The sequence below is a fragment of the Urocitellus parryii genome, chromosome 3 (assembly GCF_045843805.1).
Source record: "Urocitellus parryii isolate mUroPar1 chromosome 3, mUroPar1.hap1, whole genome shotgun sequence".
NCBI lineage: Eukaryota > Metazoa > Chordata > Mammalia > Rodentia > Sciuridae > Urocitellus > Urocitellus parryii.
In genome coordinates, this window is record NC_135533.1 from 31416850 (window position 1) to 31440462 (window position 23613).

The following is a 23613-nucleotide window of genomic DNA, read 5'->3' on the forward strand; positions in this document are numbered from 1 at the left end:
TATCAGATGAAACAGAACTCGAACTGATACTTTAAAAAAAGAAAAACCAACTATATATGTCAGGAAAGGAGAAAATATGAAATACTCATTGGTTCTATGGCAGTACCTTTATGTGGCTATTAAGGGTCTAGGCTCTGGCATCAGAAATAGATTGATATCTACCCCTTGTTAGGTGTGCAACCTTGAACCTCTGCAAAATGTTAACTATGATATAATATCAATACCTATTCCCGAGGCTGCAATTAGGATTAAATGAAATAATGAACATAACCTTTTCAGTGCATTCTTGGGCACAATGTAATTAACTCACAAATATCTTAATGATCATGATGAAGATGGGAAGAGAATAGGAAAAGTATGCTGATAGGTTACAATGTAAAGAAACACCTGAAATTCTCTCTCCAGGGCTTGAAACAGTTTTATAGAAGCGAGAGTGAGTGGGTGAAATCTCCCCCTGGTGATTTAGGCACCTTGGCTCTAAGCCTAGCACTGCTGCTGCTTGACCACATGTTCTCAGACAGCTGAGTGCATCTCTCCTGGCTTCTAACACATTCTGTTCCACGAGCAGGTGAGATGATCTGACAGCTCCAACTTTTTATCTCCCCTTTGAATCCAAGCTGGGCTCCCATTTAGGAGGAGAATAGATACGACAGTCCCTAAGAATTGAGAATTCGAACCGCAGTATTTAGTTGATTTCGTTGTTGTTGATTTATTTCTTTCAAATAAAGAGTCCCTTGACGTTCAGCTCTCAATGAGAGAAACTGATATGGCCATGCCTATCTATCCCAAGGAAACCCCATAGGAAGGCTGCTTCCCCCCCACCCCCAGAGCAGGCATTGAGAATTAAACACAGGGAGAACTTGGATTTCAGTTAGTCTTTAATATAATTCCAAGTCTTTAACAGTAAACAAAGATGTTAAGTATAAAAACTCAAAACACATTATCAATCAGTAGTTCTGAACACTCACAGTGGTCACAATGTGGGAACTGAGGTCACTTACATTTTAAGGAAATAGCACTCACACTGTTTCAGTGGACTCACTTTCTGCAGATGGAAGGCAAAGGTGAGGCTTATTGTGCAAAGTGTCTTCACTTAAAAGCAGCTTTCTTCTTTCTTTCTTGGCATTTAAAAGAACTGTTCATTTTCCTTTTAGGTTAAAAGTGCTATAAGAACTGAAGAGGCCTCTCCTTACTGAACTAAACTATATATGTCACATACATTTATGGGTCAACATTGCTGGTTAAATTCCCTCAGAATTAGCAACTCATAAAAAATTAATAGTTAGGAGAAGTTGTCACTCTTGCACACCAAAAATACGATTTAGAGTTCACAGTACAAAGCTCTATGGTACAAAGTGCCTATAAGCAGCTTCCCATCATGTATTGCAGCCACAGAACTTCCCTGGAGGACAGATCCGTTGTTGGCATAAACTGTAGTGACTAGAGGCTTCTCGGATAGGATGTTCTGGACGCGGAGAACCTACTCAGAAAATACAAAGTATTAATAGAGTCATCACATTTGTATGCCACTCAACCACCAACAATTCCTGTCTTCCACAGTGACTAAGAGGATATGCTGTTGAAAACAGCAGTTACCAATCTTTTTTAATGTTTAAATTACTTTCTCAAACCTTCAAAGAAAGTACTTTTAAAAACCATCCAGTTATGCCATGCCAACACCGGATTTAGTGTTATTATTGCAATTCAAGATTAAGAGAAATACGTTCACACTAATGTGCCTACTTTCACACTACTTCACTGTGAACAAAAATCATGTCATGCGGTGAACTGACAATAAATGGGATATTTTAAAAATTTACAGTATACTGCACAAGAAGGACACATGTCTTTATAAAAATGCCTTTTGACTAATTTCCACCATAATTTAATACATCAAAAGATTACCCTTCTTAAAGCATTTGAACAATGCAACATTCTGCCAATTATTGGCTTAAAGCAATTGCAAAACCACCACACAAGTTTATTGGATTATTGGTTTAAGAGAACTAACAAATCATCCCTGTGACAGTTCGTTGGCGTATTAGTTCTAAAGGACTTGAATAATGAGGGTTGAAAAACTCAAACTATAAACACCTCTGATGAGGGAGGATTGTTGGGGTCATACACAAAGAGCTTCTGGCCATTAGGATGACAGCCTATCCAGATGTCCCCCGAAGAAGGATCAATAGATACATTATCCACCAGTGTGTCCAACTGGAGTACCTAACAAGTGAAGAAATGTCAGTATCTAAATGACATGAGCAACTTAATTAAATAATTCAGAGCTAAACTTTCCTGCCTGTATGCATGTGAGGAAATTATACACATCTTCCGATGAAACACCAATATTGCTTAAAATAAATTTAATAAATTGATTTGGAACCACTTTTCATCTTCTCTGGAATTAAGAGAGTTAGGACGATGCTCAATCTCTCAAAAAAAATGAACTCCTTTTCCTTTAAAAGATGCACGATGATCAGTTAGCTCAAGGAACTCAAAGCAAGAGAGGAAATTCTTAAATCAACCTAAAACATGTGTTGCAGAGCAGGAAGAAAATAATAATGGTGTGGAACCCAATTTCTACCTTCATTTATTATTGAAAGAACTGACACGGTGCATAAATCTTCATTTGAGAATTCATCTATTAGTCTTTTCAATTGTGAAAATTCTTATTGGAATTCATCAAATGCCATCAATACTTCATAGAACGAGCCCTAAATCTGATGCAAACATCACTCTCAACCGGCTGCTGCATGTAATCAGAGTTGGTCTTTGTGATCACTGGGAACATGAGATTTCTCTCATAGGGAGGTAATATCTAAAAACACAGAACTGTTACACTAGCATCCATTTGTTCTAAGTGTGGTACTGGTATAATAGATGAATACTTACTTTATACATAAAAATAAATACTTACCTTTATTTGAGTTAAGTTCATATTAGGGTGTTTTTCCAAAACATGAATTTCATGTGCCAACATGTCAGCAACATAGAGATACCTTAGTGGAAAGGACAAACTGGTTAGGGCTTCCTGCCAATAGATAGCTTCATTAATACAGTATAAAAGAATAAGTCTTAATAACCTGCCAAGGAGTTAATCAATGATGGGCCCTCGAGGAATACTTGATAAAGGTCAATTTTTATTTAAAAAGTAAAGCTTTCAAAATCAATCCAGTGGTGCTACAACAATCATGGAATTATTAAATTATTTCTCAAAAGATTTGTAAGGAAAAATAGCATAGGACATCAATTTGAATAGAAAGCCCACGATACTTCCCACTGAAATGACAATATAACAGATGTTTGGTTTGCTAAGAAAACCTTCTACATTCCACAATGTAATTTGACATTTTTAACTATCACATAGAAACATATGGTACAGAATACATTTTATTAATGCTATTTACTACTACTTATTAATAGTTAATAAAATATCAGTGCATGGAGAACTTGAAGAGTAAGAGATAAGTATCAATTCAGAACAATCGATCTACACCTGTGGAGTGTGAATTAATGAGCCACTCTGGATAATTTCATTGCCTGAACTGGCTGTTCTGTGGCCACTGTTGCATTGAGGAATCATTACTGCAACTCTGCGGTGGCAGATTCAAAGGTGAAGTAGACACAGCCTTTCTCCCCAGATGTTTGGAATGTGTTGGGAGGATCAGACTGGTTTGAACCTATGAAATACCTAAGTTTCTATTTCATGTCTAGAAACTGAAAAAAAAAAACCCAAAAACAAAAAAACTCTAATTCCTGAGAAGACAAAAAGACTCACAAAGGATGGGGCACCCACATGAAGCACACAGAAGCAGAGGTTAGATCTGACTCACCTTCCGCCCAAAGAAAACACATTTGTCAAAGAACAGGGGCAGAAGTGAGGAAGGGTTGTTTGTCAAAAATGAGTTTGTTGTCTAAAACATGGAAAGTATGAAAATAACAGAAAGAGGCAGGGTGGGGCAAGTCATTTAAAGAAAACCCAACCCTTTCCTGCCTTGATTTGATGAACAATTGGATTCCGAGGGAGTTTTTGAACAACCAAGTGGCATAATAACAAATGGTGAGCACAGTTCAACAATTACAGAGCATTTGCTCTGCTCACGGTGCTGTGCCCCCATGTGAGGAGTCAGAAAGGAAGTCAGAGCTCCCATTGTGGGAGCCCTTAAAGGGTAATGAGCCATGGAGAGACAAAATAGGCAAGAGTGCAAAAGATGGAAGGAGGCTGGAAACTACTTGGAACAAAGTCTTCCTAGGCAGAGAGGATGAGAACTGAGCCAGGCACGCAGCTGGGAAAGGAGGGTGAGTGGGGGAGGGGGCATGGGTGGAACCAAGGTGAGTTGCTCATTGGATGGACAGGAATGGTGAAAGGGAAGGAGTCAGAACTGAATCATTCTCCTCCTCCTTCTTCTTTTTATTATTATTATTACTGTTTAGCCTGAGTGTCTGGAAAGTTTGTTGTAATAGAAATATGAGAGATGGAGAGAAAACCAGATTTGCTACAGAGGTTGAATCAGGTCAGTTAGAGACAATTTAAATTAAATGATTCTACATTTCTTTTCAGTAAATAACAAGAAAGGAGAAATTGCATTGCAAAAATAAGGACATTTGTTGTCAAGGAATGCCAGATTTATTTCTTGTTGTATTTGTGGTAGTTTAAATTGCTCAGTGTGCTAAGGCAGTAGGAGAGAAAGCTGGTAAAGGATTTAATATCCTTTCTTGTAGATTGTTGTTGTGCACACAAAAAGAGTGAGAGAATTTCTGCAAGTAATTTGGCAATATTTATTACAGTTAACGTTTTATTACAGTTAACTGAGCAACTAGTTCTATTTCTAGGGGCTCAATCTATAGAAATACTTGTACAAATATACAAAGAGATAGGACTCATAATGCCATTTAGCCAATGTCTTAATTGGGATTTGAATGCAGGTCTGTATGAGTCCAAAATCTGCAAGTTTAATCATTATGCTTTAATGCTCTCTGAGGGAGTTTTCCCCTTAAAAATATCTGGATAAGTTTCAGTGGTAAATGAGAAATACAGAATGGTCTTTATGCAGAAAAATAATATTAATTAACATGTTCATCAACAGACAATTGGTTGAATTAGTTTAGGATCATCCTTATAATGGCAAAATACATAGTCAATAAAAGAAAAATATATTTGTTTAAAAGGAAAGATCTACCTGATATTTAATATGCATACATAATAAGATCCCATTTTATCAAAATTTACATTTATAAAATTTATTATTGTTACTATTATTATTTTGGCACCAGTGAAAAACCATTAAGCTACATCTCCAGAACTTTTTAGTTTTTACTTTGAGACAGGGTCTCACCAAGTTGTGTAAAGCCTTGCTAAATTGCTGAGACTGGCCTTGAACTTTTGATCCTCTTGCCTCAGCCTCCCGAACTGCTGGGATTATAGGCGTATACCACCACACCTGGCTATAAAATTAAATTTGACGATGATATATGCCAAAGTTTATATATTGTATGTATATACATAACTTATTAGCGTAAATACATATAATTATGTATTATATGTAAATATGTCATATATTATGCAGACATCATACAAAAATATCAAGGAAGTTATTTTCATACTGGGGAAAAAACAAAACAAAAAGCAAACTAAAAACAACAAAAAAGAAACCAAAGACTTTGGCTAGCCTTATGACTTAGGAGAAATTAAGATATTCTGTAAGGGGCCATACTTTTTATCAGGGGAAATATTGATCCCATTTGCTGAATCAAATCCATCTGCTACCACTTTAACTTCATTTGGACTGTAGTAAACAACATTTGCCCAGTGTAAGTTCACATATGTTTCCAAATACTTCAAGAAAGGATCAGAGAAGTAGTGGTCATTGGTGGCATAGAAATGTCTTGGTCCGATAGCTATGATATTATTTACACTGAAAGAGAAAAATAACATGTGAGAGAAAACAATAGTTTATTGGTATCCATATTAAATATTAAATACCCATAAGGTTTATACAACATGTGCTTTAAATTTTTGATACGAGGTTTTCTAGGAAAAGATGAGCTAAATTCAGTGGCTACAGTCATATGTAATATACTATATTATCATCAGCAAGAGAACAGTTTTGGACAGTAGCAGGTAATCTGAAGATAGGTCATTTAGCAATTATGACAGAATCATTATTAAAGAACTTGGCACCATCGGGGTGTTTTTGATGCAAGCAATGTAGGGTTTAATAATTACACGTAAAGATAGAACTATCCAGAGTACAGAGCTGGAGAGGGTCTGATTGACTGGTGAGCTGGTTAGGCCGTCAGTAACATTTACCTAGCCCCCCTTTACTCAGTTGCTGGATCTTCCTGATGGCCCATGCTTAGTTATTAGTCAAACTAAGGTTGACTATTCAATTTCTACCTGCCTCACAAAGTCGACATGCTGAGAATGAACAGGCACTCAATAAACACTTGCAGAGAGATGGATGATGAAATTGCCATAGTACAATGCTGCAGGTGAGAGATTGATATGCTAAAAACAATTACATTTTAAAACCAGTTAGGCAAAGGTGTCATTAAATTTAAATTCCAATTACCCTATGCAAAAATTTCTGAAAGAGCTGCTTTCTTCTTTGTCAAATGAAAAATACGGAGCTACAGGGAAGGTTGGTCTCCTTCTTTCTGAAAGAGCCCTATAATACAGAAGCTGCCTGAATAGTATTTATGCTCCTATTTATTATAAAGTGCATCTTGGGGGAAAAAATGATGGGAAGTTACATGCTTATGCCCTAGATAAGGAAGTAAAAATTAAAAATATCCATCAAATTTAAACTAAAAACAGTAGGTGAATGCAAACTGAGCTGAGAGGATATACATGGTTCTCTTTTAGCCAATTTATCTGCCAGCATTATCTTCTTGACGTGGTAGTGACCCACTTCCAAATTGAATGCTTCCAAATCTATGGGGCCATTAGCCCACAGCTGCCAACTAACCACATGAGATCACTTTGTAGAAAAGCCCCATACAAAGCATACAAGCCCTGTATGAAACAGGCTATTCTCCCTTGGCAGGACAAGTGTTTGGGTGCTGAGTCATCTAAGATGAGGGCAACAGCAGGAAAAAATGGTAGGATGTGTCTTTATTATCAAGATGTGCCTGAAGAGTATCGCCCTGTAACCTAGCCTTTTGTCATTCTCAAGGAAATCCTCCAGAACACTGATTATTGCAAAGAAGGCCCTCAACCTTCGTATGCCACGTTCTCCATGATCTATAAGGAAACTATACCACAGGTGTGTGTGTGAGCGAGTGTGTGTGTGTGTGTGTGTGTGTGTGTGTGTGTGTTTAGTGGGTGTGTATACAGGTGAAGTAGCCCTTATCCAAAATACTTGGAACCGGAAATGTTTCTCATTTTTTAAAAATTTGGAGTATTTGCATATATATAATGAGATATTTTGGTGATGGGACCCAGGTCTAGACATGAAATTTTTTTGAGGTGGGTACCAGGGACTGAACTTAAGGGCACTAGACCACTGAGCCACATCCCCAGCCCTATTTGTGTCTTATTTAGAGACAGGGTCTCACTGAGTTGCTTAGTGCCTCACTTTTGCTGAGGCTGGCTTTGAACACGTGATCCTCCTGTCTCAGCCTCTGGAGCCACTAGGATTACAGACTTGTGCCACCAGCCTGGCAAAATGAAATTCTTTTATGTTTTATATGCACCTTACACATATAGCTAGGAGATAATTTGATACAATATTTTTAAGATTTGTACATGAAACAAGTTTCATATTTAGATGGTACACCTGACTCATGTCCAAGTTTCATGCTGAACTTTTACTGGTGGCATCAAATTAGGACTCAAAAAGTTTTGGATAATGGAACATTTTGGGTTTCAGATTGTTGAATTAGAAATGCTCAACCTGTATAAATATACATGCACATATAAACACACACACGTATAAACTCTTGTATTATAGGTAATATATATTACGTTTTATCTATAAGTTCATACATATGTATTAGCTCTTATAAAATTCGAGAAGACCACTCATTATGGGGAATGTTTGAAAATGCTAGAGAGAAACTAGAGAATGAACAAAAGAAGAAAACAATACCTTGGAAGAAGCTCATGTTTGATTGTTTTCAGGTGTAACAGAGAATTTTCTTCTTCTTGGAATTTAAAAATTTCCACTGTATTCTTGAATTCCGGGTGGTTTACAACAAAGAGATAAACTGTGTCATCTAAAGAATCCACAGAACAGAGTTAATTTGCAAGACATAACCATAGGACCTCTGGGCAGGCACTGACATTTAAATACCACGGGCAAGGAAAGGTTGAATGTACAGCTGTTAGACGACCTAACAGATCATTCTTCTTCCCAGGCTTTCCCATCACTGTCTGGTGTTATTTCTGATCATTGGTCCTCTGACCTTTAAGAAAGAGTGTTTCCCACTCCATATGCAGAATTCATGCATAATCTGTTTATAGTTTAATTCAGAAATATATCTCTTTTTAATACAATAATCATAAGTATATGAAAAGGTTATGAAATCTAAACAATTTTTCAGATGTTAGCTGTTAGAAATTTCAAAATGTAGCATAATTTACTGCCAGCTGAAGAGGCATGTGAACAAGTTGCTTATATGAAGATGCGGGAATAATTCATGAGAAAATTGTTTCTTTCCTATCAATAGGATCCAAATCTGTTTTCCACAGTCATCTGTGGGCCACTTGATGTTTCTCAACGTTGGTAGCTCATCAGCTCTTACCGTCATCTATGAAGGTGCTAATGCCATGTGGATTAAAGGAAGCCAAGTCAAAACCCCGGCTAATTCTTAATTCCAGTGCCCTGGGTTTTTCTTCTTTTAGGTCCATCATTAGTATTCCTCCAGGCTTATCTGGTGCAAAGCTGTGGAGTCCTGGATATTTCAGACCCTTTCCAAAACAGTAAGAAAAGTTAAATACAAAGGCTTAAGAAATTTTGCAGACTAAAGTGGGAACTGCACATGAATGATAAAGACTTTTTGGTTAAATGTGGTGGCATCAAGCCACAGAGACAAAGGAAACAAGAGAAGACACGAGAAAAATTTAAAAATTGGTAGTTGGAAAGCTGAACAATAAGGATTTTGCTGAGTTGAGATGGAATATCAGGGATTTATTCTTTTCAAAAGGTACCAGGAGGTTGGTGGATGGGGAGATTCCAGACAGAGCTGGAATCTCTGCATATTAACTGTGGAGACCCTCAAGCCCCTGACCAGCACTCTGCCTCCACAATGCCAGAAGTCCTCATCAACAGTCCGTCACAATTCCTTTCCTTGTCTCACACCTCAGATCCAATACCTCAGCAAATTCTGTTGGCTTTGCCTTGAAAATGTATCCCTTCATATAGACATGAAATGTTCTTACCCCCTCTTCTAAGACTTCCCTGGTCCACATCACCACCATGTTATAGCAATCACCTCCTAACTGGCCTGGCTGCTACTGCCCTTAATACCCTATTGTCTATTGTCACCTCAGCTTCCAGATTGTGTCAGATTATGTCATACCTCTAAATAAAATTCTGTGTGGCTCCCCATCTCCACCTGATCATAAGCAAAAATTCTTGGGACACCCAGAAGTTGCCACATGATTAGCACATCTCACCTTCCTCACCCGGACACCCATCTCTCTCCTTCATCTACTCTGACTTGTCCTCAATTTCCTTAATGTTCTTCAACAAGACAGCTGGTTCTTGCTTTGGGCTTTTATTCACTGTTCAATATGGCCAGGAATGCCTGACACCCTACCCCAAGATATAGGGATCCTTTCTTTGGTTTCCTTATTTGATACACATCAAATGTCACCTTTTCAGTAAGGTTGTCCCTAACCAAAATACTCACCTGATCTGGCACATCCTGTCCTCCTCCTCCTGTTTTACTATTCTCCATTGCCTTCCTTGCCATTTGACATACCTACATAAATACTGTTCAGTACTTAGTATAGTAAGGGGTTAAGACAGAAATAGACTGAGATGACTACTGACCTCACTCAGGGCTCACGGGCTGCTCTTCTTTCTGCCTGTGAGTCTCTTCTCACCAAATCTGCAAGATTTATGCCTTCCCTTCCAACTGATCTCTGGGAAATGTCACTTATCAGACAGACCTTACCTGCACCCTCTCCAAAATGGCAGCATGATGTCACCTTCACTACGGATGTCACTCTCCATACTCCACCTTATTTTATTTTTTTTGTTAAAGCACTGCCACTGTCCAATTCATACTTACAAAGCCCCACTGGAATGCAAGCCAGGACTTTGTCCCATTTGTTCCCTGCTAGATCCCACAGCCTGGAAGAGTGTCTGGCACATATTCCATTCTCTTCCCACTTACCGGAAACATTACTTTCATCATGTCCTGGATCCCCATTTACTTACTGGTCTGTTAGGGGACTCTCTATTTTGTTCTTTATCTATCTCATGCCTATTCTTGTGCCAATGCACCACTTTTTAAATTACTGTATCTTTATACATATATTGAATATGTGCATGACATTCATATGGGAGACTAAATTTCTGTTCTGAATGGAAGATTCTATCATCGCGTTTTGTTTTCTTCAACTCCGGGGGAAGCCACGGCATTTGATAAGCTTATTTGAATCCAAACATTTCACTGAACTCTCCTCTGAGTTCTATCGGTCTGTTCATTGAATCTCTTGGATTGTCTAAAAAACAAGGAACCATATTATCTGGAAATAATGACACTTCTGTCTCTTTTTTCCTATCTCACATTTCTTTTCCTTTTTTTATTAGGTTATTAAGAATTCTTAATAGATTATGGAAGGTTACAGTGTTACTGGGCACGTTCATCCTATTCTGGACATTAATGGAATGTTTCACTGTTAAAAATGATGTTTGCTGCAGGTTTCTGGGAATTTTCCTTCTATTTCTAGTTTGCTTGGAGCTTTTAACCAGGAATGAGTATTGAATTTTATTTAATGTTTCTTTTGGCACTCTAAGTCTTTTTTGTTTTAATTAGTTACTTCAGTTATCTATTTATAAAATGCTGATTCATTCTTACATTCTTAAGGTAAAACCTCATGGGTGATAATAAATTTTACTAGAATGCACTCTTTTAGTTTACTAATACAATGCAGTTTTATTTTATACAAATTTAATGGTACCATAAAAAACAAAGCCTCACTTCATGCACATTATTGGACACTTTAATTTTTAAAAATCTACAATTACATACCTTCAAGGCTGGCAGGCAGAGTAAGTAAAATAAATTGAAATTATGCTATTGCTACATGGCAGTGATACTTAAGCTCTTAATAATCTCCATTCTTTAGTAATGTCCCCAGCCAAAATAGCATGGTTTACATGCACAGGAAGAACTTCCAGATGGTGATAAGTCTTCATAATTATTTAAATATTTTTTTTTTAAAAAAAATCCTTATTTCTGATAAAATAGAAGTAACATAAAATTCAACATCTTCGCCATTTTGAAGAGTACAGCTCAGTAGTGTTGGGTACATTCACCTTGTTAAAATCTTTTTAATATTCTATTCTGTGCTATCCAGTTTCTCATCAAGTGTGATGCTATTCTCGAGGTGACCCTCAAATCCATGCCTGCACAATAGATGGGCTGAATGAGCTAAAATATTAGGAAGAGAAGCAAATCTTACGATGTATGAGCCATTCACTTAGAAGAGCACACTTTGAGAAGTGTGAGACACATCACTGAATAAATAAAAATGTGACAATAAGGGAATGTTGTGAGGACAAAGGAAAGTTAATAGAGAAAAGCAGAAAAAAAAATTTCTGTAGACGTGGCTACAAGACTATTGTGATTGTAATGTGCCCCTCAGCCAAACTGTGGATTTATGTGCTTAGAAATCTCACTGTTTCTCCTTAGAATTTATCCCTATGGGGGTAAAAATCCTGATGAGGTAAGTTTAAAGAACACACCCTTGCAAAAACAAACAATAAACAAACAAAAAACCACCCCAATGAGACTGCTTTCTACTTTATCCAGGAATTTTGCATCTCAAGTTATGAATAATTTTGATTAGTGGTTCTAGTGGTTTTTTCCCTAAGCCTCTAGATACATGCTTCCAAACAAACCCAGAGCCCTACTACAAATATCACTTGATTCATTAAATAAAACTTTTATTTTAAAGCTGAATATACATTTTGGTGTATATTAACATCCATGGTATTTCCTTTTCCCTCAGGGGCACTAACAGTGGCTCACAATTTTTCATATAAAATCATCATTAACGTGAGGAGTGTTCCAACCCTTATTCTCTTCCAAGCTGAGTTCTCTCACCTTTCCTGTAAGCCTGACAACTATTTTATTAGTGTTGCATCTCTCTTCTAAACTACCTCCAAGTTTTCACATGCCTCCTGAGTCTCAGAGTCTGAAATAATGGATATTGAGGGGGAACAAAATAATTAAAGTTAGTCGGAAGAAGCAGATACTTCTTCTTCCAGAAAAACTGGACCCATGAAAGTCTTATCTCTGCCCAAACTTGAGAAGTGGGGTCAGAAGCGCTCACCTGCCTACTTGTCTGGATTTCCAATTACAATGGATAATGAAGAAGGCCAGCATCATGAAGGCTAATCAGTTTAAAAGTCTTTCTATGATGTGCTCAGAAGGGATATTATTTTTCAGATGATAGGAATTAAGGCAAAAAGGAAGAGTATAAATAAACTCAGTCAATGATTTTCCACTTAGGATAGGCTCTTCAGGGAAATAAAGAAAGAAAAAGCACTGGCCTTGTTTGGGAAAGTATATTGCTTGAAATAAATAACAAATATGAATATGTAAGATTAAAAATGCTTAAAACTGAATATGTAATGGAAAGAAGGATAGATCCTGTGTTTAAGACAGAAAAATGGTAGAATCTAACATCCACAATGATACCACAAATATCCTTTTTAATAACACACTTTAAAAACACACACTGCACTGGAATATTCTAACGTGATCAATCTTTTTTTCAGAACATATTTTGAAGAGTGAGGCATTTTTAAAGCAAGCTATTCCTCTATGGGCCTGAACAAATGCCCTGTCTCTCCTCTATTGCACGTGGAGAAATGAGATGGTACTCACCACACTAAAGAAAACCAGGCCATTGGGAAGAATGTCAATATCTTCAGCACCAGCTTCTGTAAGTTCAAGCAAGTGGAGAAATATCATTTTCAGATTGTTATTCATTAGAGATAGCATCACTGGGACTTTGTTTATTCTATCAGAGTGTCTGTATCTTTATGGATGGTTCCAGTTTATTCCAGGACCCTATTCTCTTTAATAAATGTCAGTCTAAAACCTTTCCTAAAGTGAACTTCTGACTTTAAATGTTAGATGTTTTATGTTTACTCAAATCAAAGTCAAGTTATCACCACATTTCCAGCTATGATATAGAACAAGCTGACATCTGTACACACTTCTGATAAACATCCAGATGTCTGGATAAAAAGTAATTGACATCAGGGGAATATTTCCTTCAGAAACAAGGGCTCATAGTCATTTAACCATGCAAATTTCCTTGTCCTCTTCTCTGCTCATCCAATCTGCAACAAAAAGACATCTCTCTCACTACGGAGATAAAACACCTGGGATTACATATTTCTTCTTTTACAAACAGTGCCTACTTGTTCTCATAAGCAAAGAAAGCTTTCTATTTAGGCTTTAAATTATAGGAAAGACTAGCAAAAGAAAATTAATGAAAAAATACCATGCACCTAAGCCAGTTGAAGCTTCCAACTCCCATCTCTGAGGCAGGCTACAATTACTATTGATTGTTTATTGATTGTCTGCAGTACACTTCACATAGCACTGCAAATAATTAGACATAAGGCCTTCCCAGCGGTCTCACTGTATAAATTCCAGAGACAGATAATAGACCCAAACACAAGAAAAGAGAAATAAAAATGGCTTAGATTAAGCCAAATCATGACACATTCTTTGAGTCCACAAAATCCAATCTTCCTGTTTAAGATCTCTCCAAAGGATTTTTCCAAGATTATTTCTAGGTTGTCAAAATCAAACACCATCTATCTATACAGCCATTTTGGTTTTGATTTATGAGTTTGCTTTTAGCTGGTTACTTCTTCCACTGTTGCTTGTTCTACTATCATTGTACAGAGAAGCAAAACAAAATAAGAATGCCAAGAACTCTACTTTTAAGTGCCTATTGCTCAGAAAGAAGGCACATCTCAATAGCCTGAGCATGGTGGAGTGGAGGGGGGCTGCGTGTCCCCAAACAGCCACAGAGAGGCTTCACAGAATCTGTGGACCCTCTGAAATTCTATGCATGGCAAAATGTCTTTTATATGTAGAGATGAGAACTTTTCCTGTGAAAAGAACTATTGAAGATCAGCAGACTCAAAAACCACTAGCTTCTAGTCACAGGGATTCTCAACTGGGAATGAGCAGGGAGCAGAAGAGCTCTGTATCACAGATACACACACACACACACACACACACACACACGCTTGCACATATACACAATTTCACTCTAAGTTTTGCTTTTTGGGCCCATCTAATAGAAGCTCAATTAATCCAAAATTTGTTTTTCCAGTAAAAGTACTTAAGAAATTTTAATTTCCATGTGAACATGTTCATATGTATATATATATAAACAAGGTGAAATAAAAAATAATGATGTTTCTTTGAGTAGCAGAATTATGAGTGGTTTTCATTCTTTTTTTCTCTCTATATGTACACATATAAACAGAAGAACCTTAAACAAACACAAAATATAAATCATTTATTTAAAGTTTTCTGAGTATGTGCAAGGTCCTAGGTTCAATCAACAGTAACACACACACACACACACACACACACACACACAGAGCTGGGGGGATATAGCTCAGTGGAAAGTAAACACTTGAGGCCCTGTGTTCAATCCCCAACACCATAAATAAATAAATAAGTAAAAATAAAATAAAAGATAAAGTTTTCTACAAATAATAATCAAACAACCCAATATTTAAAAAAGATATTTTTATTTCAAACACATTATAACTTCTCATTTTATCTCCATTGTAACCCCCCCCCATTTTAATGAGGAAAAAAAATAAGTCTTATCTGTACCTTACTTTGGCATATTTTCCATATTTATTCACTCATCTTTCACTTCTAAGTGAACACCACAATTGACTTTTATTATCTACATCACTTCTTTGGTATGATTATTGCAAGAGTAGCCAATCCTGGAGAAATTCTTTTCTCCTCTAATTCAATAGTCATGGTAGGAATAACTACTAACATTAAGAACGCACAAGTACCAGGCTCTTTGTAAGTACTTTGCATATCACATTGCATATAATTTTATAACACTAAGAGGCAATGTTATTACCCCTTATTTTAGATCTGAAAATATGGAGGCTTTGAAAAGCAAATTGTTTAAATTACAAACCAGGAATCTGAGATTTGAATCATCTGGTGTGACTTAAAGCACATGAAAAAATATTCAACTTAGAATTTAATGAATTTTTCTCTGTCAGAACCATTCCCTGGTTCCTCTCTAAAGATACTTCACTTTGTAAATTCAACTACGGTTAATTCCATATGTTGGCTTTGCCACCCCCTTCCCAATTGTTGCTTATGGAAAGTTTCTCACAGAATTTTTCACCAGTCCATATCCTGCACTTTTATTTAAAATCCCTTCTCCAGAAAGTCTTCTAGATTAATACATCTAATGTTGATCCCTTCCTTTTACTTCAGCAATTATAGCTCCATGTCAGAGATGGCCAAATATCCCCCAGCATCCATGCACCCCTCTACCTTCTTAGCAATAAGCACAAAGCAACTTAGGTACAGATGACACTTCCCACCTTTTCTTGCTGATAGATGGTGACACACATACTATATGACATGTAGTCAATAACTTTTATTTATTAAGTCAGAAAGGCATGATATGACATGATATTTGTATAAAGCTCCCAAGAGTTGCAAAGAGTTCATTTCCAGTGGCGGCAAACGCGGCACCGTAGTATGTGGGTGCACGCATACACGTGTTGATGGGGACAAAAGGCAAGGGGGAAGAAGTCTTCACCTCTTAGGGGTATTAACCTCAAGTGCACAGCCACTACTGTTTCCAAAACAGGAAATAAAAACACAGTCCTCCTGATCCTTACTGCCTACTATAGCCACTTGCCTTTGTCTATATGAGAAGGTATGTTCAGCACATGGTGTTCCTTACCACCAAAGACCACTGGACAAGCAACTGTTGTTAAAAATATATAACCACAAGTTATTATTAACCATTGTGCATTGCTAACATGGCACTCAACAAATGTTCATATGGTGTACTAACCACAGGGCAAAAGCAAAAAAAAAAAAAAAAAAGAAAGAAAGAAAGAAAGAAAAGCACAATTCTAATTAGATCTAAAAATGTATCCCAAATGTGCTTCTAATCACTCATCTTCTCCGCTCTGTTGCCTTTTGAAGTGCCTCAGAGGCATTAAACACTTCAGGAAAAGGGCCAGAGGTGACATATTTCCTCCTTCTTTCCAATTCCAGACAGCAGCTCGCACACATCACAACATAAAGGTCACAAACATAGACAGACGACCGTTCAGAATACAAATGCTGCAAGGCTTGTTTTTTTCTCTGAGACGCGCTCCATCCCAGTGAGCTGTAACAGGAATACACTTGGCAGTTTGTCCTGTAATGTGTCTGGTTGTGCCCTATTGTCTACTCTGAGACTTGAATTCACAGAAGGTGGGCTTCATGGGGCCAAGGGCTGTTTAATAATGTGACAATTATTAACTCAGTAGCAAAAGTCAACTAAGAGGTCACTGACCCAACCTCCCACTCTTGTCCAACATCCCTCACAGATGCCACCTGGCTTTTGCTGGACCCGTTCTGAGGGGCTCTTCTTGATGGAAGCCAGAAGGCAGGATAAAGCTGCCTAGGTACTGGGGACTCTAGAACTGCCTTAGGCCTAGAGCTGTCTGCATTATCCAGCAGAGATCTCGTTGACCAGGCATTTGATACTGCGTTGGCATCCTCCTGGGAAGTGTTGGGGGAACTGGAAGAAAGAGAAGCTCCAGGATAGTCAACCAGTCTGGGAGGAGGGAGATAGGACTAGGAAAATAACAAAAAGAGCAATGAGAAAAAGGAAGCCGAACACATTGCAAAGAGAGATGTAAAGAACAAGAGGCCAACAGTGATATTACTGGAAGTATTTCAATTGGGTCTCAAAGAGTAACAGGCAGGAGTTTATTAGGGATAGTGAGAATCCGTACCCACAGAATACCTCTAGAGGTATAATACTCAGAGGCCTATCTGTTACAGAGTCTGGGCTTTTTAAGGGACATGGCTTACATAATTCTTGCCTCTACTTTTCATACACTCTTAAGTGGTCCATTACCCTTTATATAGCCCTTAACAGAGTTTCTTTCTGGGGGTCATGATGACAGGTCACAAAGGGAGGGCTGTGACTTCCTAGTCACAAGAGATAGTTATGCTATGTTCTTGAAACAATAGCTCCAAGCTGGGTGTCATGGTGCACACTGGTAACCCCAGTGAGTCAGGAGGCTGAGGCAGAAGGATCACAAGTTCCAGGCCAGTCTGAGAAGCTTAGCAAAATCCTCAGAAACTTAGTGACCCCTGTCTCAAAATAAAAATTAAAAAGGTCTTGCATTCTTGGCCCTCTAGGTTTAATCCCTAGTACCAAAACAAAAGGAAGAATAAAAAGAAGCAATAGTTTCCTTAAGGGGTTACAATTAACTGTGGCTGGGGGAGGTTTAACATAAGATTTTCCATTTTTCTGATTATTGTCGGCTTGATAAAGTTTTCAGTTATCCAATCCTGGGACTTACAGACTTTCTTTGGTACCTGTGTCTGATGTCCTCCCTATAAGTTAATACCCTTCACTGTCCTGCTCATGGCTTACTGTCCACCTAATAGTAACAACATAAAGTGGGGTGTGCTGGCATACCCTGTAATCCCAGTGGCTCCTAAGGATGAGGCAGGAGGTTCATGAGTTCATGCCAGCCTCAGCAATAGCAATGGGCTAAGCAACTCGGTGATACCCTGTCTCTAAATAAAATACAAGGGTGAGGATGTGTCTCAGGGATCGAGCGCCCCTTATTTCAATCCCCAGATACTCCCCCCAAAAGTAACCCTTCCTTGTTTAAATCCATGATTTGTACTAGAAACAAATAGTAGGGCTCCCAACCTTTAACTTGCCTTAAATGAAATCTTAAAATCTTAATTCTTCTACATGAATAGTATTAAAGGCTTACAAAGTTTATAAAGTATATCTATAATCCCTTATCTGAATATGGTACATCCATAAGAAAAAGTGAGACAGATGAATGTTATGTGATTGATAAATTGCTAGCAGATTCGTTGGAATGTTCTGTATTCATTTCACTTAACTTCTCTGTTATATTGGTTGATGTTGGAATATTCAATCAAATGACACAGTGCTTGTAGATCTAACAGAAGTACCAAAGAAGGAGGGAAAGGGAGGGAGAAGGGGAATAGCTAGGATGGCGGAAGGAGAGGATCATCATTATACAAAATGCATGTATGAAGATGTGAATTTGGTGTTGACATACCTTATATACAAACATAAATATGATAAATGGTGGTATAAAGGTGTATTAAGAATTGTATGCAAAAAAATAAGAGAGCTCATGTATAATGGCATAATTTGGCATGAACATACTTTATATACAGAGTTAAAAAATTGTGCTGTGAATGGATAATTATGAATATAATGCACTCCACTATTGTCATCTATGTAAGAAATAAATGAAAAAAAGAAAAAAAAAGTACCAAAGAAGTCTTTCTATTGAGTAAGAGCTGCTTTGTGAGTAGAGATGAAATGCTAATGAGGGAAAGCAACAACTGCTACCTGACCATAGAAAATCACTAAATTGGAAGGCAAGTTCATCCTCCTTGATGCTTTAAAACATAGTAAAAATAAAATCATCAAATTAATTTTGTCAACACTAGCAGGACTTAACAAGATTACCTCAACTTATCTCTGTGTGTAGATGTCTATTGGCAGAATTTCCTAGAAAACTGCCTTTTAGATTTTGGGTCCTGAGTCCTCCTTATTATGTAACACATTTATATATAAGGAGCTTTTCTTCCTCTGACTACTACACTATATGTCTTAAATAAATTGAAGCCAACAACAACAAAAAAAGAACAAGAGGCCAGCAACAGATCTGGAAAGGCACGCCTAAGCAGAAAGACTGCTCTAACAATGAGGGTTTGTTCTTGCTAAAATTGCACAGTAAGCCCTGTCAGGTAGAGTGGGGTTACAAATATGAGATAGCTAGTTTATTCGTGTTCCCAAGTTGGGGAAGTTTATCCATGACTATCAACATTTTAAACCTAGATCCTAATGACAACAACCTTATTGTTAGGAAAATGTATTCACAGACATGCAAATGTAAGAGCAATGATGGTCACTGATTTGTTTGTAATTGCAACATCTACAACAATAGAATTATAAAAAACCAAGAAGCCTCTGCACAGCAAAGGAATCAATCAATAGGGTAAAGAATGGAAGAAAATATTTGCAAACTATCTGCGGGGGTTAATATCCAGAATATATAGGGAATTAAAACACAGCAAAAATACCCCAAATCATCCAATTTGAAAATGGACAAATAATCAGAATACACATTTATCAAAAGAAGACATACAATAACCAGCAAGTATATTAAAAATGTTCAGAACACTAATCACCAGGGATATACAAATCAAAATTATAGAAAGACATCATTTTACCCCATTAGGAATGGCTGCATCCAAAAAGACAAAAAAGAAACAAATGGAGGTGAGGATGTGGACAAAGGGAAACATTTATACACTATTGGCAGGAATGTAAACTGGTGTGTCTATTAGGAGAAGAGTATGGAGGTTTTTCAAAAAACTGAGAATAACACTATCTTATCATATAGCAATACCTCTATTGGATATATATCCAAAGGAAATAAAATTCCTATATCAAAGAAATAATCACATGACCAAAATCATTGCACCACTGTTCACAATAACCAAAATATTAATTAAACAAGATGTCCATCAACAAATGAATGGATTTGTAAAATGTGGTATATAGTCACTGGAATATTATCCAGCCATAAAAAAGGACAAAATCCTTTCATTTTCAGCAATATGGATGGAGCTAGAGGGCATATTAAGTGAGATAAACCAGGCACAGATAGACAATTAACATATGTCTTCACTAATTTGAGGAAGCTAAAAAGTTGACCACATAGGAATAGAATTGAATAGAGGTCACTGGAGGCTAGAAAGGGTAACTGAGACATGGGAAATAAAGGGCTGATAATAGTGCCAAAATACAGTTGAGTGAAAAGTAGTTCTGAAATTCTGTTGTATAGTAGAGTAATTGTAATCTATAATATAATTTAAAAAAAACAACTAGAAAAAGAAAATCTGAAGGTTCTTAACACAAAGAAATGGTAATACTTGAGGAGACTGAAATACTGATTGCTTGATCTAATTAGATACAGTGTATACATGCACCAAATTATAATACTGTACCTCATAAATAAATATAAACATGTTAAATAAAAAATCAAAATTAAAAAAGAAAAGAAAAAGAATCTCAAACACACGTTTGATATAATCACCAAACAAGGCTTTATTTACCGTTCCTTAAATATACTGATAAGGCTAAGAGAAGTTAACTATATTGCTTTAAACTCTCATTCCGTTATTAGATTGTACCACCTATGGTAAACCATAAACGAATGTATACTTTTTTCGCAAATTGTATAATTATCCTGCTTTAGCACAAGCAGATTGCATTGCACTTTTCTTCTTCTGTTAAAAGCATTAATCTGGTTAAAATAAATATTCAGGAATATGGCATAGCTTGTTTAGACTGAGGGAGATCTATATTGTCTAACTGACGGAGAAGCCGTGCAATGGGAGGCTAAAGCAGGGACTCCTTTTTAGGAAGCATTTACACAAAAGTTTGCTGTCCTTATATCACAATTCATTTGGAGGGATTTGAGGCAGTCTGATAGAGGTCATATGAGAATTAAAGCCCTCGGCCTCCTTCCTGGCAGGAAGGTGTGCCTAATTCATATTGGACATTTCTTCAGTTTTTAAAATACTAGGGACCTCTAAGAAAGAAAATATCCTGGGCCCCTTCTGACTTCTGAGATGGTCTGGGGAACCCATTTGTCAATTCAATATGACCCAAAGGAGATTCCTCTTGGAAATACTCTGTGATCCAGAAGAACATTATAAACGTACTAGGAAAATAATTAGAAAACCAAATGCCCATCAACAATGAAGGGATACATAAAATGTGGTACATACATACAAGAGAATCTTACTCAGCCTTAAAAAGGAAGGAAAGCCTGACACATGCTACAACACAGATGAACCTTTAAGACTACAGAGAGAAAAAAAAAAATCAGTCACAAAAAGACAAATACTGTATGATTCCACTTACACAAGGTATCTAGAACAGTCCAATTGATAGAGACAGCAGAATGGTGGTTGCCAGGAAAGAAGAGAATGGGGAGTTATTGTTTAGTGGGTACAAAGTGTCAGTTGTGCATGATGGGAAAGTCCTGGAGATGGACATTAGTGATGGTTTCCCAACAACATAAACGCACTGAACGTTACTGACTGTACACTTTAAAAGCAGCAAAATGATAAACTTTACATGATATGTATTTTACCTCAAATAAAATTAACAACAAAAAACTAACAAGTAAGATAATCCTGCACCAAGCCAAATATGCATTAAGTGATCAGTTACATAAATCATGGAATGTGTGAAAAATTTTAAAAAGAATGAGGTAAACAGACCTATGCAAAGCTGTTCATGCCATGCTAGGAATAAAGCTGGTTGTAAAACATTTATACTAAGATGCCATTTGTGGGGAAAAAATGTATTTATATGCATATATGTATTTGCATGTGCACCAAAAAAAAGCTTTATATCTGGGGTTACTTCTGTGGGGGAATGGGGAGTTTGTTGAAAGATTTTTATTTTCCATTTTAGATCTTTCTGTACTGTTTGAACATATAATGTTTATGTGTACTTTGCACAGAACATACTGTGCGGTTACAGAAAAAAGATAACTAAGCTAACATAAGTTTCCAAAAGATAGTATTAAGAACAAAAAGGTAGTTCAGAAATATTATGTATAATTTGACCTCATTTGTGTTTTTTTTTTTTAAGTCATGTGTGTGAAAGTATTCCTAAATAGGCAGGAAAAGTATGTTCAACAATGTTACTTATTAGGAGGAGCAGAATGCTTCTGTGCAATCTGGATTTCAATTTCTTGAAAACAAAACAAAAAACTGAAAGGTCTCCCCCACCTCTCGATGTTGTTACATAAGGACTAGAAGGGATAAAATGTTAGTTTAGTCATTTCTACACTGTAGTTTTCAGAGTCACATTATAAATAAATTTCCCAAGATCTTTTTTGGATTCTAAAAACTTCTAGCCTAACTACAAACTCATCATTGCAGGTGAAAAATATGAAAGGCCATGCTTTGCACCAGCTCACATTGTATGTGTGTGGCAGGACCACAGCTAGACATTACGTACTGCTCCACCCTGCCCCTTTCCTACTGTAACTTATCTCACTGATAATGCAATAACAGTTACTGAGAGTCTACTGTATAGTAGGGACTTCAGTATATGGAACAAGGTAAAAAGCAGCAAGACACAGACTTTGCCTGGAAGAAATTACAGAGAATCCACAGAGTTCCTCAGTGCGAGGAGAACGTTTGAGCAGATCTCTCATCCTGTGCATCAGAACCAAACCTGTTTGTTCAGTTCTGAGACTCAGGCATTGTGGAGCATCCTGCATGGAGACATGGAGTCAGGGACACCCCAATCATTGTTCTTCCCTCTGTAGTCACCGCGTAGAAAACAAATAAAAACAAGTTTGTGTTCAATTTATTTCATGAAGCATCAGATATACATTAGCTATCAGAAAAGATGCTGGTTCCAGAGTAGCAGCAAGATAAATGCTGTTTCTGATGACAAGGAACTTACCTTCCTTCCAACTTCAGTAAGTGGTGAATAGGACAATGAACTCAAGATGCAGAGGCCGTCCATAACAAACAGAATTTACAAATGAAATTCAGAGGAGTCATGGAATAAGCCATACATCAAATAATAAGCAAAGGATTACATAAACAATTAATAAATTACAGTCAGCATAAGAAAAGAGAAATACAGGATGCATAAGATCAAAAGAGATAGACCAAAGGGGGTTCTGTTGATCATGTGGTTTAATTGCTGAAAAACACTAATTGCTTGCCAAAATACTGTTAATGAGTGTTTTAATGTTGGTGGTCCAACACTGTAATGTGTAAAACAAGCATTTTCTCATACATACCAATTCCTTTAATCAGGTGGCAGTTTGGAAGATCTACAGATTCCACTTCTCCGGTGGCTTTAAGTCGATTTCTGTTTAAAACAAAACAAACTTTGTTTATATGTTCCCTGCTTTGTTCCAGAAAGGGTTTAAAGAGGCTTTTAGCAATACATAAAGCAGCATAAACCTAAAGCAGATGAAAGTGAAGACAGAAAAAAACAAGTATAGGAACATGAAACAGCACCAGAAAGAAGTTAAAACAAAAAGCACAAGGCGCTGAAGTTCTGCATATGGACAGGGCTCT

General features: G+C 37.0%; 1 protein-coding gene across 1 annotated transcript in view; it reads right to left on the bottom strand.

Moving 5' to 3' along the window:
• Positions 1–860: 860 nt before the first annotated feature.
• The window catches only part of Pon2 (paraoxonase 2), a 32457-nt gene continuing 9704 nt past the window's right edge, over positions 861–23613 (bottom strand). The window contains exons 2-9 of the mRNA XM_026391505.2: positions 23331–23401; positions 13069–13124; positions 8746–8911; positions 8091–8217; positions 5715–5915; positions 2918–2999; positions 2095–2223; positions 861–1480 (exon numbers count right to left, since the gene is read on the bottom strand). Coding sequence (XP_026247290.1) covers positions 1322–1480; positions 2095–2223; positions 2918–2999; positions 5715–5915; positions 8091–8217; positions 8746–8911; positions 13069–13124; positions 23331–23401 — 991 coding nt within the window. The 3' untranslated portion in view covers positions 861–1321. The remainder of the gene's footprint in view (positions 1481–2094; positions 2224–2917; positions 3000–5714; positions 5916–8090; positions 8218–8745; positions 8912–13068; positions 13125–23330; positions 23402–23613) is intronic.